The sequence below is a fragment of the Paralichthys olivaceus genome, chromosome 9 (assembly GCF_024713975.1).
Source record: "Paralichthys olivaceus isolate ysfri-2021 chromosome 9, ASM2471397v2, whole genome shotgun sequence".
NCBI classification, from domain to species: domain Eukaryota; kingdom Metazoa; phylum Chordata; class Actinopteri; order Pleuronectiformes; family Paralichthyidae; genus Paralichthys; species Paralichthys olivaceus.
The window spans coordinates 14,777,997-14,795,792 of NC_091101.1; the positions used below are offsets into that span (position 1 = coordinate 14,777,997).

At 38.7% G+C, this 17,796-nt stretch overlaps 1 protein-coding gene across 5 annotated transcripts; it reads right to left on the bottom strand.

Moving 5' to 3' along the window:
- Positions 1-846: 846 nt before the first annotated feature.
- Positions 847-17,796, bottom strand: stx3b (syntaxin 3b). 5 transcript variants are annotated; one of them, XM_069531569.1, is made up of 12 exons: positions 17,376-17,796; positions 10,181-10,255; positions 9,989-10,088; positions 9,558-9,632; positions 9,345-9,415; positions 9,116-9,224; positions 8,942-9,015; positions 7,682-7,816; positions 6,543-6,653; positions 6,165-6,275; positions 1,577-1,668; positions 847-1,477 (listed from the first exon to the last, which is right to left on the bottom strand). In XM_069531569.1, the coding sequence occupies exons 1-11, from the start codon at positions 17,403-17,405 to the stop codon at positions 1,591-1,593; spliced, it is 969 nt and encodes a 322-aa protein (XP_069387670.1). In that variant the 5' UTR covers positions 17,406-17,796; the 3' UTR covers positions 847-1,477; positions 1,577-1,590. The 5 variants fall into 5 exon arrangements, 4 of the variants coding, with proteins under 4 accessions (XP_069387670.1, XP_019941379.1, XP_019941362.1 ...); XM_020085820.2 differs by lacking the exon at positions 6,543-6,653; XR_011244036.1 differs by lacking the exons at positions 847-1,477; positions 1,577-1,668; positions 6,165-6,275 and adding exons at positions 3,303-4,652; positions 4,868-5,137.

Below are 17,796 nucleotides of genomic sequence, written 5' to 3' on the forward strand. Positions count from 1 at the left end.
CCCCCCTCCTGACACCGCTGCTACTGAAGGTTAGCACAGGGCCGCTCTGATTGGTCACTGAAGATTAGCATAGAGCCGCTCTGATTGGTCACTGCAGGTGCTCTTTAAACAGGATTACAATGTTAAAGCACAGTGTTTGTTTCAGTTTCTCCAGCGCGAGGAAGCAATACTAAAATAAAACTAATGAAAATAATAAAACGACACTGATTTTTCATGAATTAAAAAAAATATTAAATTTTACATTGTATTACAACTATCATTGTTTCCAAGGCAGCAACTCATGATTATTTTCATCACTGATTCATTTTATATTATCTGATTTTTTTCCAGATTAATGTATTGTTTTGTTTTCCAACTGCAGAAAAAAGATGCACTAACAGGTGACGTCTTCAAATGTATTATTATTGTACAGAACAACAATATTAGAAAAGTATACAATCTTCACATGTGATGGATTAGAATCAGAAAATATTTTACCCTTTTTAAAAATGAGAAATAATTATTTTCTCATTTAAATTGCGGCTGGTTGGTTGATGATTCGGATCTTCATGCCATTATATAAACACAATTTTCTTCCTGCTCCAGGTTCCTGCAAAGACGAAGCAGAAACGAACGCACCCTCGCGTAGGCCCCGCCCCACGCAGTATTGATGGGCGGGGCCTGAGTCCGTAGTGAGGGATGGAATTAGGTCAGAAAAGCTTCACACACGATGTTGTGTACACATGAACAATCAAAACACACACACACACACACACACACACACACACACACACACACACACACACACACACACACACACACACACACACACACACACACACACACGAAGCATGAACCAACACTTGGTTTAACGCACATACATCTTTTATTACATAACAGGCTTTACTGGGTTGACACACTGCCAGTGAGCGAGTTACACAGAAGACCATTATTACAAGCATTGCAGCAACACAGACTCATACTGATCACACACAACAACAAAATCACACAATTTATTAAAATCATAATAACATCAAACAATAAAAAAGAAATACTACTTCATGTGATATATGTATGATCAGAGCTTCGTAATTTCTATACGGGTATGATTTGATTTTTGTGGCTTACAAGGCAACAAAAAAGATCACGTTCATTCTTTTAATGTATAATAATAATTTTATGTTATTCAAATTTTCTCTAAATAAAATGGTTCCCTATGTGAACCACCAGGGGGCGGTAGACTACAATCTCAAACAATTACTCGTCAAGTGGTTGTGAACAGGTTGAGAGAGATCTACACACTTATAACACGTTTTCAAACACTTCATACAGCAAGAAAATCATTTTAAATCAAATATTAAATACAGAGGTAAGTGTACAGGATAGATATGGTTAAATTCAAATGTACTTTGTAATTTTAAAACAGATTCAAATAATGGTGAGGGTAAACATGGGGGCATATCAGGGAATATTCTTGTTCTTGGAGAAAGTATCTTTCCTAGAAATAGCAAACAAAGACAAAAAAAGAGACTTTAATTTCAACATGTAGTTTACAACTAAGAATTCATCACGCTGGAGGACGATGCAGGTGTTTTACCTGTGGATGAGCTCTCATGAGAAGAAGCTGTAGAGATACGAGAACCCAACAATCCCAATGATGGCACAGCACAAAGTAATCATCATCTTTTTCTGTAGTTTAAAAATAAGGAAATAATTAAAGATGAAGAGATTAAACTGTGAGTCATGATTGTAAACACAAAACAGCCAAACACGAGACAATAATTCACATGTATGGACACAACGGTTTGAGGAAACGATTCAGCAAAAAGGAGAAGAGGATCCGAGTGGTTACAAGAGGTTTGTGTGTGTGTTTGTGTGTTAACGTACCTCCTTTTTTACACTTGTCTTTAAAAGGCTGCAACACAGTGGTTAATATTCTGTATGCACATACTGCACCCATAAAAAACCTTCACACAAATCCTCCAGTCATCCAAAAAGGTAAAAAAGTCGATATCATATTTACCTTGTGTTCCTCACAAAGTCAAGCTGGGCAGATAAGCATGACTCTGCAAATGAAGCACTCTTCAAACAGTAGTTAAAAAGCATAACATCTTTAATCACCATTAAAATTGGCATTTAAGTTAAAAACAGACTCCAACAGTTTCAGTTTTCTCCTGTCTCTCTTCCTGCCTCCTGTGCTGAAGAAAAACCCTGAAATAGAAGCATTAGATTGAAAGGTTGTGGACAGAAGCCAAACAGAGCAGACTGCACTGGTGCACAGATCAAGCTGAGGGCCTCTCACCGTCAAGTGTTTCCTTCACAAGCTGAATTAAAAGCATCACCCAGGCTCCGTTTGATTGATTTCACTGAGTGACTCTTGTGGTAACTTCATTGTCGTTGCACTGAAAAACCTTTGATGTGGTCAATGATTAAATTGGATCACGTTGCCTCTTCTCTTGAATGGCTGATATAAACAGTGTATAATACAGTGTTTAATTAACCAAGCTGCTTTAAAAACCCAAAAAAGCTACAGAATGGCCATATGGACACTGTAGCTCAGTAAATTGAAAGATTGAAATGTGCTCTCTACCAAAAATGAGCTGATGAAATGATGATGACTAAACAGAATTGAACTCAGCTGCTATAACACCGAGCTGCAGCTAAATCAGTCTGGTACAACAGCCCCTCTGGAAATCCTGCACTAATTTGCTAAACATGTACACTTAAAGGTCCAGTGTGTAAGATTTAGGTAAAAGGGAACTATTGGCAGAAATCTAATGTAGAATAATCCTCATGATGTTTTCACTAGTTCGTTTCATCTAAATTGTATGAATTGTAGTTTTCTTTGCCCCAGAAAAGGCCCTTTATATTGAAATACTTTATATTTACATCGAGGGGACTTTCTCTACGGAGGCTGCCATGTTTTTTACATTAGTCCAGACTGGACAAACTAAACAGCTTTTGAGTTTTAATGACAATTAAAGGCTACAACAGGTTATTTTTAATGTTTGGAAGGAGAGGGTGAGGTGAAGGGTGTTCAGCTGCAACATGCAATTTCAACACTAGATATCACTTAATTCTACACACTCTAGTTTAATTCAGTCATTGACTTTTCTGAAAACATGGACTGAAACTGTAAAAATCATGAAAATATGAAGGTTTTTGGATTTTGCACTGAATGGTATTGTTGAGTTATAGGTCTTTATACTTATACAAGTGAGGGCAGACTCACCTCTTCCCTACAGAGCAAGACAATTCAACAGCACCACAAACTACAGCCTCCCTGCAACATGTTTACTAAGTTTAACCAACAAGTCAAACTCTTTTGCCAAAAACTGATTTATTATTACAGGGCTGTTGTATTATAATTAATTACTGCTGTACCTTATAAACTGAGTTGTGAGTTTATATTAGAAATATGAGGAGACCAAAAACATGGCAACTTTACAACCACCTGCCACTGACACAATATGGCAAGTTAGAATTACCATTTGCACTTTATCCTGTGTGACTTTATTAGCAACACTTCATTAAAAACACATAATAAATACAAAAACTATTTAGGCTCTTCTGGCAAATAAGCCACTTGTGTTATTGGCAATCTTACCATCATGTGGCATTAAAACATTTTGTTTTTACAGACGAAACAATCATGCCTTAATATTTAATAGTGCTACAGTGTTCAGATAAATATTCAAGCAAGGATTGCATGTTTATGCCGCTAGCCCTTTTCCTTCTTGCTTATCTTAGCTCTGCCCAGCCATGAAATGTGTTTTACATAAGCATCATCCTTCACAAATTTAACATTAAAACCATTGTGCTCTATAAAACTGAAGAATCATAAGTGGACACACCGATCCTCTTCAAGTTTAGAGAACTACTTCATATTCAGGCCAGATATTGATAACACCAAATATAACCATTATATTATCTACATGATCATCTGAGCTAAATCACAGAAGTGGAGTCATATCTTGAAATGTGAAAGTGCTGAAACTCCTCCAAACTAATAAAATTCCCATTACAGTAGCAAGCTTTTCAATTACAAATGTGTCAAGGCTCATAAAGGAAAGACATGAAGACAGTGGAGGTGATGCATCTCATTAGGACTTAATACATTTCAGATGACAAAAACTTCCAGGCTGATTCTTTGGCACTGAATGCTGCACAATGAAATGCTTAGTGACACTGGTGGAATTACGATCAGTAATTTTCAATTCCCTTTTCACCCCACGTGTACATAGGACAGTGGGAATTGTAACTCACATCAGAGTCAGTCTTGTTTCCTCATTTACAGTACAGCTTCCTCAAAACTGTCCAAGCTGCATGAAGGTGTCAAACAAACCCTCACAATTCAGGGAGGATGGTTCGGAAGGGAATGATGAAAGTATTTAAAGGTCAGAAATATTGTGTTATGTGTTCCTGTAGGTCCTCTTTTTTTCCAGCTTTCAAATGTCACATCGAGTGCAGTTTTTAACTGATGATCTGTGGATGAAATATGATTGTATCCATCTGAGGTGACCAGTATCAAACTTTTCTTTGATGGGTCAGCTGATGGAGGGAAGGATGGAGTGATGATTGGCAGCAACACAGAGGTCCTGCTAAAGTGTGAGGATGACGATGAGGAGGATGAGAACAACCACAGCACAGATGGCACCAATAACCATCATCCTCTACGGAGAGAGACACAAAGAGAGAACAGCGTTTAGCGAGGAGGTGCATCGGAACTGAAACAAGCCCACAGACGAAACACCAGCTTAAAACGGTGTGTGACTGACTCACTGTCAGCACTGCTTTGTTTGTTCAGCAGCAACCAGAGGCAAGTGATGCAGAATGGGAGAAAAAAAAACACACACACCCAACTAACTTTAAATGCACACAAACACGCCTCAAATAAGCCCTCTGGATATAGAGGAAAAACACAGCCGCCTCACGGAGCCGGAGGACCAGAACCTGCAAAACCTTTTCCAAAGTCTTCATCATACCCTCACACACCCAATATGGCAGTACAGGAGTTATTTGCTGTGGAGTTACTCACCCTTAGCTCTCCTCTTACTCAGTTAGCTCATCAGCTTGACTTCAGTCCCACTGACAATCCGATAATGAGAGCTAGTAAGGCCAGCAAGATCACCACAACCACCACTATTATGACCATTTTCTGTTGGGAACAAACCAACACAGCACCATCAGGATCATTATCAGTGGTGAAACAACATCAATCATATTTTATACTTATTTGTGATCATTACAATATATGGAAACAATGGCTATATCAAGCTCCATTTACTCTCTTTGTTGCTTGGTAACCACCCAAACACTTTAATGAAGTCTGATAAACCAGTTTTCACTTGGCACAACCATGTTGACTTCATGTTAATGTCTAGGTTCAACAGTTATTTTCACACATCCTGAAGCAGAGAGAACAGCGAACACACTGCGAAACTAAAACCAAAGAATAAGGACAACGAGAATAAAGCAGACGTCATGAGCAAACTGTAAACTGAGAAATTAAGTTAGGGTTAAAGTTGAAGAGAAGTGGGAGAAAAAGAGTTAAGTGTAGAACATGTGTATAAGTTTGAGTGTCAGAGTTTGTGTGTCTGTGTGTCGAGGGGGGGGGGCAGGTCAAAGCACATAGAACTAGAGGGTGGAGGCTCAGGACCAGGGTGGACAGGAGAGGTGGGGGATCATCACACGTAATGAGGTGAGGAACAGGTTCTCGATGGTGATGGGATGGTCTTCATGTTGCCAGGCAGGTTTCCCAAAAGCAATCTGTGATTAAAGCCGCATCCACTTTTCTTATAGCAACTGGGCATTCGACTAAAGACAGTTAAGAGTTTAAAAAAAACTTAGGCTTATCAGGTGGAAGTGTGTTGTTCGGTGAGACAATGACATGTGCTTCACTGTCCGACAACCAGAAGGATGAAGGGGGCATCATCGATGTTGCAGGTCCATGTTCAAATGAGCTCAGGACAGCCAGATTATTATGGATTGTTATCCAAGATCAAATTGTGAAGTTGAATCTAACTCAATCTATGTCCTGTGGTGTCAATTTAATATTTCTCATCCCCTGTATTTAAATTTGTAGATCAATGATTTCAGGGTCTTCTTCTTTAAATCGATAAAAACAAAACTTTTACTGTTGCTTTTGGGAAACCAGACTGCTGTTCTTGACCGCAGTCACTCACACGGCGAGCTTCTTGCTGAAACTTTGCAGCTTTCTTAGTGTCAGCTACAGCCCTTTCCACAAAGCCCACTGATTGGTCCATGTTGCTCTCAATCCTTTCAATCATTCCACCCTAACGTGGGTCAAGGGGACGAGAGGTGACGAAAAGTACAAGAAAATAAATATGACAAGTGAGACAGAGAAAGAAAAAAGAAAAGCAAAGCACAAAGAATGCAACAGTTGTGCACCATTGGTATTGTGGGTGCAGGGCGAGGGAGTGTGAACTGTCCACACACTGTGTCAAACGGTGTAAAAAGTGTTACTCTGCATAGAAAATAAGCAGAAAAAATAGGAAGAGGTCACGAGAGAGCTGGGGCAGCACTTGGCTGAATCACATTACCTTGCGAGCTTTGGTCTGGTACCTTACAGCTTTTTTGGTCTGCTCCTTAGCGACTGTTATGTGGTCCACTGACTTGGATACATTCTGCTCTATGTTGTCTACTATGTCACCCTGAAAAACACAACACAAACAGTAAGATACAAAGCAACAACTCAACCAGTACAACAAAAGTAGTAGAGTTGTTTAAAGACAAACACTTTCGTAAGTTTGAAGTTCACGGAAGAATTATGAAATGTCTTTCATTTAAAAAAAATTATATTGTGAAAAACTATTGATTTTCAGACAGTTTCCAAAATGACTCTTTCTTTAACATTGTGAGATGAATCTGGCACATTTAGGGAACTCACATCTATGAGTTTATGTAATCTTGAATGAATTTAAAGGGACTGCTGGGCCTTGGCGGAGGTATTCTAGTTCAGACAGTTTCAATAATGACTCCAGTTTTGTTTTAGTTTTCAACCCGAGGGTACATTTCACTGCCAAAGCATTCAGACTGATTATATTGCTACGTTTCTTTGGAACAAACTTCTTCCAGTAAAAACTTAAAATTCAACATGGTGAAGGTCAAGAGCTGGTTGAGACAGTTTCTCTTGCTGATAAAACAAGAGTGCTGCAAACTCACCCAACACAAACAGTGCAGTGTCCCTTACCTCAAACAAGCTTTTCCCTCAGAAAGCATGGTGTAAGCAGCAAGAAATATGTAGTTATACTCATGTACACATAAAAACACACAGTTACTGACATGTGTTTACACTGATGGTAGTACAAAGTCTGCTCTGTTCTACAATGATGCAGAATTCATACATCTTACTAAATGCTTTATTGTTGTTTCCATCAGTGTTGGGTGATGAGATGGAGGAGGCGGTGGCAGGAGAAAGTTAAGAGATGTATAAGAAATGCATGGAGCTGGAAAAGAGGAAACAGAGACAGACGCAGATCCATGGTCAGACCACAGAAGTGATGAGAAGAGAAATAAAGAATGAAAAAGAGTTGAATACAGTCTGGATTAAACAGAGCTGCAGATAAGAGTCCAGAGTTGATGCAAGGAGTGAATAAACGAAAGGATTATGTGTAATATTACTGAAGTAACTGATGGGCAGACAAAATGATGGGCTGATCAAAAGAGTGGAGGAGTGTACCTGGCTTTCCACCAACATGGCAATGTCTACAAACATGTCGTGCAGTTCCTTGATGCTGCTTTCCAGACGGACGATATCTTTGTGTCTGGATTCGATCTCACTCAGGGCTTGTTTAGAGATCCCAGAGTCCACAATCTGTGGAGAAGAGAGGTTAGCATCACCTGTTAGCATAACAGACACAAACACCGTCTCTCTTGGTGTCACATCTAATGTCCTTTTATATTACTTCTGATTAGTGTCACCATGCAAAAAACATATCAGATTAAGGAGCCAATAAACAATCCACTGTGATCCCACTTCACAGGACTAAACAAACTTATTTTTAATGTTTTTGATGAATCATGCTTTTGAGTTTTTTTAAATGCGTATTGTTTCTAATGTTTTGTATTAATATCCAAATCATATCCCTTTTCAACATACATTTATTTTTCTACAAAACCTTTTTATATTTAACAAGTTAAAACTTCTTAAATACTCATCTTAATACAAAGATACTGTAAGAAGTACCAAGGTGAAATTAAGCCAATTCAATTCTTTCAGTTGTTTTTCTTTTTGAATTGAGTCTCACTATACTTGCTGAATTTTAATGAAGCACAGTTGGTCAATTTTTAATTTTAGTTTTAGGACTGTGGTCAATCTAAATGACTGAGACTATTTCACCGCAATCTTTCTCTATTTACATTCATGGTCACGTGCGCCCAGGCACGTTTTTAAAGCATTTAGTTGCTATCAGATCGGAGAATGTCAAATTACAATGTGTGTCATTGTGCAAGAAATTCTTCTCAGGTTGTACTGGAAACAACCCTGTGCCCAGAGAAGCTTTCTCATGAATTGAAATGTACTTTGCTCTCACTTTACCAGCTGATTCGTGCTGCTGAAAACAGAACAATATAACACTCGTGATGTGTCATCATATCCTTGCAACCCATGTTTGAGTATTTGTACTGACAGTCCACTTCAAAATACAATGCATTCCTGCCTGAAACGTTAATGATCCTCTTTGTCTTTCTATTTGTTTGTTTTTGTTGAGAAGCACCACTTGGCTGGTAAATCTGTGAATGAGGGTCAGAGGGCTCAATAAGGCCCAACAGAGCAAACTGACTTTGAGCCCAACAGGTTCAAGCACAGCTAATCTTTAACCTGCTGATGCAGGCATTTTGAGTTTTTCCTGAACCACTGACAACTTGACTTTTTTTTCTGTTCAACCACAGTGTGACCAGTGTCAACAACATAGTGGATGTACACAACACACACTCTTACCCCTGCAGTGAACACAGCAGCATTCCCACTCTCCAGCATCTCCTCCAGTTCTTCATCTGTGGTCGCTTTTCCAGCTGGAAAGGGGAAAGAGGGAAAGGAAAGAAAGAGTAAATGACATAGAATACTGTAGGACCATCGTGTGACTTTATTGCTGTGTATGTGGGAATCACTCACTGATCTCTAGCTGCCTCTGAATACGTCCTTTACTCCTCTCCCTGAAGTCCACCTGGGCTTCATTATACTTTGTCATTACCTCCACAAACTTCCTTGACAGCACTGCATGCTGGGAGACGACAGGGAAAATATTATTACCATAGCAGTAAGTTAAAAAAAAAAAAGCAGTAAGGGTGGACAACAGTAATGTCGAACCAGGCATCTGAAACTTAAGGTGCACATCATTTACCTGTGATTTACGTATCCGCATGTCAGCGGACACCCTCTCCTGCTCCTCCGACTCCAGATTCCTCTCGATGGCTGGAAACAAATCAAAATACACATTTTTGATTCGTCATTACACATCACATATTGTTGTCACTTCACTGTTTCACTTATTATCTAATAACATCACCATTATTCTGAGATGTGTGTGTGTGGTGTGTGTGTGAGGCAGACTCACTCTTCAGTTTGTTTCTTGCATTGTTAGCCATCTTCTTAATGTCATTAGTGATTGCCTCCAGGTCATCCTGTGTTTCTGAAAAGTAAGAGACAAGACAATGAACAGCTTAGAATGTTAAAGATCCAAGTCAGCTTTTTCAATTAATATTGACATTTTCAAATCAGTTTAAGACATATCTATATAATGTTGTTTTAAATTATCAATTCAAGTAATCAATTAAGGTTTATTGATGGGGTAAAAGAATATTTTTGAGTTTTCTAAGCAAAAGTAGGAAAGAATCTAATTTGGGACACATAAAATGCAAGTAAATGCAATTTGTAAAGGAAAAACATTGCTAAGAGTGAAGGTCGGGGAAGAAAAACATCCTTAATGGGAACTTAAGTGAGTAAATTGTTAATAAATGTTTAGCTGGCAGTGGTGAGGTATCTTACTCTGATCGGAAGTAGGAGCAGAAAGGATGACAGAGAAGAGCTTTTTGACTTCAGCCACATTGTCATCAATTTTATCGATACTGTTCCTAATGTCCTCGATCTGAAACACAAAAGTAAAATATAGAAAATTACTCAACATATGCAACTTAATAAAACAACGTGTCCCTTCAATGCCCCTACGGCAACAGTCACCTGAGAGAAGAACTCGTCCATGAAGGCTGCGTTGTCCACAGCAATCTCCACCTCTTCGTCATCTTGATCACACGTCTAAGAGAAGAAAAAGAAAAAGACGGCATCAGACTCACACCAGCAGGTCCAGCTGGACAGGGAGAGCGTGTGAAGGGTATTTCTCTGAAGCACACAGGATAAATAAGTAGCATTTCATCAACACCCCAGGATTAAAGGTGTACTGAGATGTTGGTTGTGGTCACCAGGGTAAAAACAGAAAAGCAGACTGATGTGTGCCTGGTTCCATGAGTATGGTCATCACACTGATGTTGACAGCAGAAACTTTAAAAGTTGGGGTCAAACCAAGATATAGTCAGATACTAACTCTCTATTAAATCCACAAACTGTTGTCTTGAAACTTAGATTGTGTATGATGACAAACAAACCACATATAATGTGTTCATTTGTGACTTTGGTGGTGAAGATGGGCTACTTTAGTTAAGATAGACAGATCTTTGGAACTGCTGGCTCTAGCTTCATAGTTACACTCATGAGAGCTGTGACAACATCAGTGCTTTCTAAAAGCACAAGAGACAGAGATACTAAAAAAATTATAATTTAATAACAAAATGAACTTCACATCTCACCCGTGACAAGAAAACAATATTCAAATCAGACTATGATCAACTATTCAGTTAGACCATGAGCCACAACTAAAGGCCATTCTAATCAAATTGCTTCCTGGTTTAGCAGCTCTGTGTGACACGTCAACCAGAAACATTGGTCTGACCCGAATCAGCAAACACTAAATTCATCAGAGAGCTTCCCTCTGCTGAAGTCATAAAAGCGTCACAGAAGACAGTCAGTACACAGGGCAGATCACACAGAGCTCAGATCACCTGGTGAATATTTACACGGTGAGGGATGAGGGCCAGGCTCCAGGAACTCAACCTGTTTTCAACTGACTTCAAGAAACCACAGCTCAGTTGCAGTGTAAACAGACATCATCGGGCCGTGCTGTGACGGAGTTAGAGGGGAGGGGAGTAGGAAAGCACCATGTGTTCCCTCCTGTTTGATTACTTATGCATTTAGAGTCAATCATGTGGACACTAAACACCCGATTAGCTTTGCTTTGCCACTACACCCTTAACACTCATGTTTCTGTTTTGTAATGGCTGACACTTGGTTGTGTCCTTCCCTTTATTCAAGCATGTAACATGTTAAACACACCTGTGAACTCCACTCTCTCATATGACCTGACTTAGTTTTCATCTCTAAACTGGAAATCTCAATAAATATGAGAACATTTATTCTTATTCAAAATATAGATTAACTCGCAGCATTCCTCAGTTTCTCACTGGGTTACACAATGTACAGTACAATGTGTTTAAGGAACTTGTTGAATAACTAAGTAAATTACTTTCCATTGATTTAGGGCAGCAACTAAAGACTATTTTATCAAATGATCGTTTAGTTTATAAATTATTAAACTTAAATGGCTCAGTAAAGCACATTCCTACACCTAGGCCCAACAGCCGGCTGAAATTCGATCAAGCTGCACCAAGTTACACACATTCAAATATATTAGTTCCCTAAACATGCCATGTCATGAAACCACCACTCCACAAAGTCTTATGGAAATTGGTTGAGTGGTTTTTGCATATTCCTGCCGACTAATATAAGCAGACAAAAGCATAACCTTCTTGGTGGGGATTCAATATCAGGGCTACAGCAATGTCTCCAGTTTGCTTAAGACTTAAAGTCTATATACCTGTAAAATATTTAATTTACAGTAACATGAAAAAAAGGTCTTATTTATGGAGCTGTAACTATAATTTATGGGGGGATGGTAATTCTACAAATCGAATAACCAATTGATCGTTGCTGCGCTACGTTGATTACTGTTGTCATTTTTTTAACAGCCAAACATTTGATGTTCTCAAATATAAGGTTTTTATTTAAAACAACAGTTTTTTCAGTCAAATAAAAAAAGTAATGTTTCACCTTGACCTTTAGAAATCATAACAATTTTTTTTACAATTTAGAAAAAATGCATTAATAAATAGATGTAAATTGTAAATTATGTCAATGTCCTCTGTGCAGTAACATTTACTACAACTATTAAAATGCAGAGTCTTAGTTTGGCTTTAACCCTCGTCTACAATTTGACTTGCAAATGCAGCCTGGGACCATTTGTTTCAGCCTGCTGTAAAAAACAACAACGTGAACAGACACTTCCCCGGACACGAGCACAGGTCACGCTGCTTGTTTTTCAAACCTCTGGCCGATACATTATGCTCCGTCACACATGCAGCAGCAAGATAAGAACAAGCGCTCGTTTCCTTCCAGTGTCTCTCATTCAGCAAAAATAAGAGGAAAGACACACACATACACACAAAGAGGCAGGTTCTTTCATGTAAAAACTGTCTGATACCAACTGTAAACATCAGAGGCTGTGACTTTGTCGAAGTCATCAAGAAAACTTTTACAACAGTTCTTGTTAAACTCACTCACTGATCTTATGATTCAACTTGGAAGCTCCTGTCCCTATTAGAAAACTAAAGATAAATTCAGGGACTGGACAAACACACAACCTCACACATGCTTTATCCTTTTGGATCAAAAAATGTAATCATTACTCGGTAACCTCGTACTGTTTCCTAACACTGAATGGGGGCTGGTAGGGAGGGGTGTAATGCAGAGTAACCTTTCATGACTTGTAAAGTGTGAGATCATGAGATGTGTAACGTTTGCAAGGTTTTTGTGCAAACTGACCAGAATTTTACAGCGTTTTGTGCAATATTGTCACATTCAGAGGAGAAAGTAACACACCTCCCTCTCACGATCCTGAGAAATAAACTATGAACAAACTAGGTTTCATTCCACTTTCAGCAGCTCTGCCAAAATGTTAATTCACAGAGTCAACCATCCAGCAGCAAATTAGATTCTTTTTTTCTTTTTTTTATAAACAAAATCAACACAAACACTATAATCTCATACTTAGTACTGCAACAGTGTGTAATCATGAAAACATTTAAAAAAACACACAGGATAACATTTTGACAACTTGGCATCATATTAGAAAATACAACACATGCTGCACGTGAAGGACAGAAGTGTGACCCCGGATACAGGCTCATTGCGTTTATACAAAACATTTAATGACACTTATTCTGCAGACAAAGCACCATATGTTATGTTGCATAATTCCTCTCAACAAGGCAATGACTGAGCCGAGGTTTTACTCTGCAGCAGATAGAGTCGCCTAGAGTCAGCTTCACAAATACAGATGGTCATAAAACTGACTCTCTCTTAACACACAATGTCATCTGACCTTCAATTAGATGACCGTTTTATGATTCAGGCAAATCTGATCAAATGTGAAGCTATGTTAAGAGGGATACAACCAATGGAAAAAAATAGAGACACAAGTACAAAGACTGAGCTCATTGTATTAGCTTTTACACCCCCGCAGTAAAATTAACTTCAGCATACACGCACGAACAATAAGTTTGCCAATGTAGAGAAAATTAAAATGGAGTGACCTCTATGACTCATTATCATGCACAAAACTCAACACAGGGCCAACCCTCTGGCTCACTTATCTTTCCAGTGATTCCGTCATCTAAAGGAAGCAGAGCTGATAAAATGGCAGACTTTGTCACTGGGGATCATAAAGGACGAAACAGTAGCATAACACATTCAACAGGAGACACTTCAGGGCAAAATAATGTTCACACTAGTCGAGCGGCAATGGTTTGTGATTTAATCTATCAGACGTATGAAAGAAAAGTAGTCAGCGAATATTTTGATCATTGAAAAAAACACCTCTGCCTCAGCAAATGGCAATGAATAATCAGGATCCTTTACAAATGACTAGTACAGAGGACTGGCAAACTGGCTAGCAGTGTGTTTTACATTTGTCATACTTTGTTTGTCCTGAAAAATATAGCAGAGACGGGAAAAGCCAGACATAAAGCAGATATGACGCAACTAAAAGGCGACCAGAATGATGAGTTGCTTGGGTTTGAACATTGTTGGAAACATTTTGGAATGTAAGTTCACAAGTCAACAAAATATGTAACAAAGATTTGTCGTTATTAGACATTTTCATTAAGCGTTGTAACATTTATACCTTGAAGTCATTCTTCATCAAAAATGTATTCTGTATTGTCACACAAAAATGTGTTTTACATTTTACTGACTAAACCATGAAAAGAGCCATTCAGCAAGTTAAATGAATGAAAATAATATTTTTTAGGTGCAGCTCTGTTCACTACATTGTCCCACAGAATGATTTAGAGAGTGAGCCACCCGCTATCAGCAGCAGCAGGAGAGAGACCTGAGGTCAGATTTACAGCGGCATCATGGCAGAAGCCAAAATACTCTCATCAGGACTTGTGTTAATGCAATGCTGAAATCTGACAAGGGATTTAAAAACTGCATGTGCCCCAGTAAACGTTTGTGCCGGTAGAATTTCCCCCATTCAGTGTGCTGATATCGGAGCTATATCCTGGAGGAAAGTCACACAGTGTGACCACCAGGCCAGGATTACATGTGGGGAAACACTGTGCACGATAAAGCAGGGAGGGTAAGGCTTTGACTGAAAGTACATTTGAAAATATTATGAGGGAAATGGAACAGAAAGGCTGAAAACACAGAACTGAGCTGTCATATTGACATCAGCCTTTAGACAAACCGCAAGTTAGACTGTGTTCATAGATTCTATTTCTATTCCGTATCCTCTGAGTGAGATATGAACGCTGCCATCTTGCGCATTTGGAGCTAGAGTCTGTGCAGTAGCAATCGGGGGATGGAGCAGCGATATCGAGGTCTTGCCAATACACATGCTCAACCAATCGCAATTCAGCCTCAGCTGTTATTTAATGATGTTTCAGCCCATTTTTACAGCACCAAATAACTTGTTACAACCAAACTTCAACAAACATCAGTGTGATAAGAACTAATAACAGAAACCATCTTTGAGAAAAATGTACTTGATGTGTATGTTGACGTTTGCCTCAGGTCCAATCCAAAATAAAGGAGGATGGATTTACAAGCAATACTGCAGCCAGCCACCAGATAAGTTCAGTCTGAGAATATCAAAAAATGTGAATATACAATATTCAGTTTACAAAGATAAAAACTGAGAAAACCAACTTATCTTCAAATGTGATGAGCTGGAAACTGGGAGTGTTTGGCATTTTTTCAATACAAATATTTGCCAATAATATTTATGTAGTTGGAGCTTTACTCAAGACTTTTGAAAGTTGTCATTCCATGTAACTAACAAATGATTTTGGTGTTTTTGTTTGAAATGGTCTGAGCAGGCAACTGTATTAAAACGACATCCAGCATGAGCGGTCACAAAGAGCCAAAGCTCAGATTAAGCTACTATCTTGGTTTCATGTTGCTTCTCTTTCCCAAACTTCTCCAGGTCTAAAGTTTGTCAGGTGACATAATCACGCTGGTGGCATGAGCCCACATTCACATGAAAACATGCCCCCACCCAAACCACACGATATACAGCCTAAATTACAGCAATCGAGTTAAACATTAGAAGGTAAACTGAGGAATGCATCCTGAGAATAAGGTGGAAGCAGTGATATATGACTTTCCAGGTTTTAACATAACCTTCCAACAAATAACTGACCTACTTCATTTGCTATCGGCACTTCTTTTCCCTGAAAAGAAGCCAGCTGTGTGAGATACAGACGCCCGGGGGGGGCAAATATTTGGCCAGCAGTAGCTATAGCAACACATCCCGACTTGGGTTACAATAGGATCAAGGCCTCACCTCCCCCTTCAAGTGTATTTACTGTCATTAACTTGGTTTTGAATAGAGAAAAGGCGAATAAAATGGAAACCTCTGTGTTGCCAGTGATTCACTGTTTAATTATCATAATAATCTCTAATTTGGGCCCTTGAACTCAGATTCAGTCAACCTGAAAATTTTACAACTTTCTACTTTGACTATACTTGTTATGACTTCCACCAAAAATATTATTTGCTCGTCTGCCTTTGTCTGTTTGTTAGATAGAAGGACTACGTAAAAACTACTCAACCAATTTCACTTAACCATAGAACAACCATTAAGAATTAGATCAGGGGGCAGACCCTTAAGATTGTGAGATTTCTCAGAGAATCATTCATGGATCTTGATTAACAAAATCAGGCATGTTTAGGGGACTGATAACTGTGTGCAATTTGGTGCTGATTCAAAATAAAAACCTGAATCTATTCAATTAAAATATGGTTTCATTAGGGAACGATTGAGCCTTGGTGGAGGTATGTGTGCTAGTAAGTGTCATTGTAATATTTTCAATGGTTTAATGTATTCCTAGCAATGATGGGAGCTACAGCTGTAAGAAATGACTTTTTCCATTATTATTATACATCTGTTATCTTTCGATTTTCATCTTTAGATAATCACTTTGTCTATGAAATCATATTACAGTTGTAAAAATGTATTTTAGTGTGACCATCAGCTCACAACCGTGATGTTTAATTTCCATTGACATCAAACAGAGGAAACCAAACCATGCTCACATATGAGAAGCTGAAATGAGAATATTTTATACATTTCCTTTTATATTTTCTGTCTGCCAGCTATATAAACTATCAACTCTTGATTTCACCTTTAAAGGCAGGTAGTATTCAGTGAAAATGGAGGTTAATCTGTTGTCATTCTCTTGCAGCAAAACTAAACCTGATTAAAATATTTGTATGCACATGTCTACATCATGTGAGGAAGCGATGGTAGTCAGAACAGCAGCTTAAATATGCAATGTACAATTTCGATCACATCTTAATTTAATAGTTGTCTATGGTTTTAACATGTAAAGCTCACTGTCACTGTTTTTTAAAGCGTGTTAGTTAAAGTGTATCATTATTATTAATATTATATCCAGCCACACAATATAGATGTTTAAACAGCTGGACCACTTTACAACCTGCATTTTACTACTCAGGAGTTATGTCATCACAGTGTAGGATGTTGGTTCCAATGGATAAAATGTTATATTTCAAGTATTTATCCAAAAGCTTTGATTAAAATGTCAATTGTTTTATTAATCTGAATTTATTATTTATTTTTATTGTTACTATTTTTTTGCCACAATATGTTTGTCACCGCGTTCAGAGAAACGACACAAGAGGAGGAAGGAAAAGAAAGGGACACTTATATTATATATATATATATTTCCTGGACATCACTCACCGCTTTCAGTTGCTCCAGTCGGTCCTTCATCTCTCCGGTGGTCGATTCAACACTTTTCTAAGCGAACAGATGAAAACAATGCAGAAGAGCTAGTCCCGGTGAGTGGACTCCTCAGCCAGCTGCTGAGCTAGCTGTCCGTCACAAACCCTCCGCCAGTGAGAAACAACATGAAACTCCGCTAAACTCCCGAGTCTGAGGAGGAGACGACTCTTTTTCCCGGCGACAACAACCGTCTCGTCCTTTTTTCCATACAATATGGCTGCTGGGTTTAAACCCGGTGTTTCCTCCTCGCTAAATCTCCTCGGGCCGCGGATTAAAACCACAGTTGTGTGCAGCGGTTTAATCTGTGTCTCTCCGCGCGGCACGGTAATCATTCTGAAACGCACTTCTCCGTCTCACGCATGCGCACACCGAGCCCCGT

Bases quoted from the DNA above. Each gene is read 5' to 3' on its own strand.
- stx3b (XM_069531569.1), bottom strand. From the start codon at position 17,405: ATGAAGGACCGACTGGAGCAACTGAAAGCG. The intron at 9,225-9,344 runs GTAAATGATGTG...GTCGTCTCCCAG, and splicing joins TGCGGATACGTAAATCACAG to CATGCAGTGCTGTCAAGGAA. The intron at 6,654-7,681 runs GTACACTCCTCC...TGTGTTTTTCAG, and splicing joins CCATGTTGGTGGAAAGCCAG to GGTGACATAGTAGACAACAT.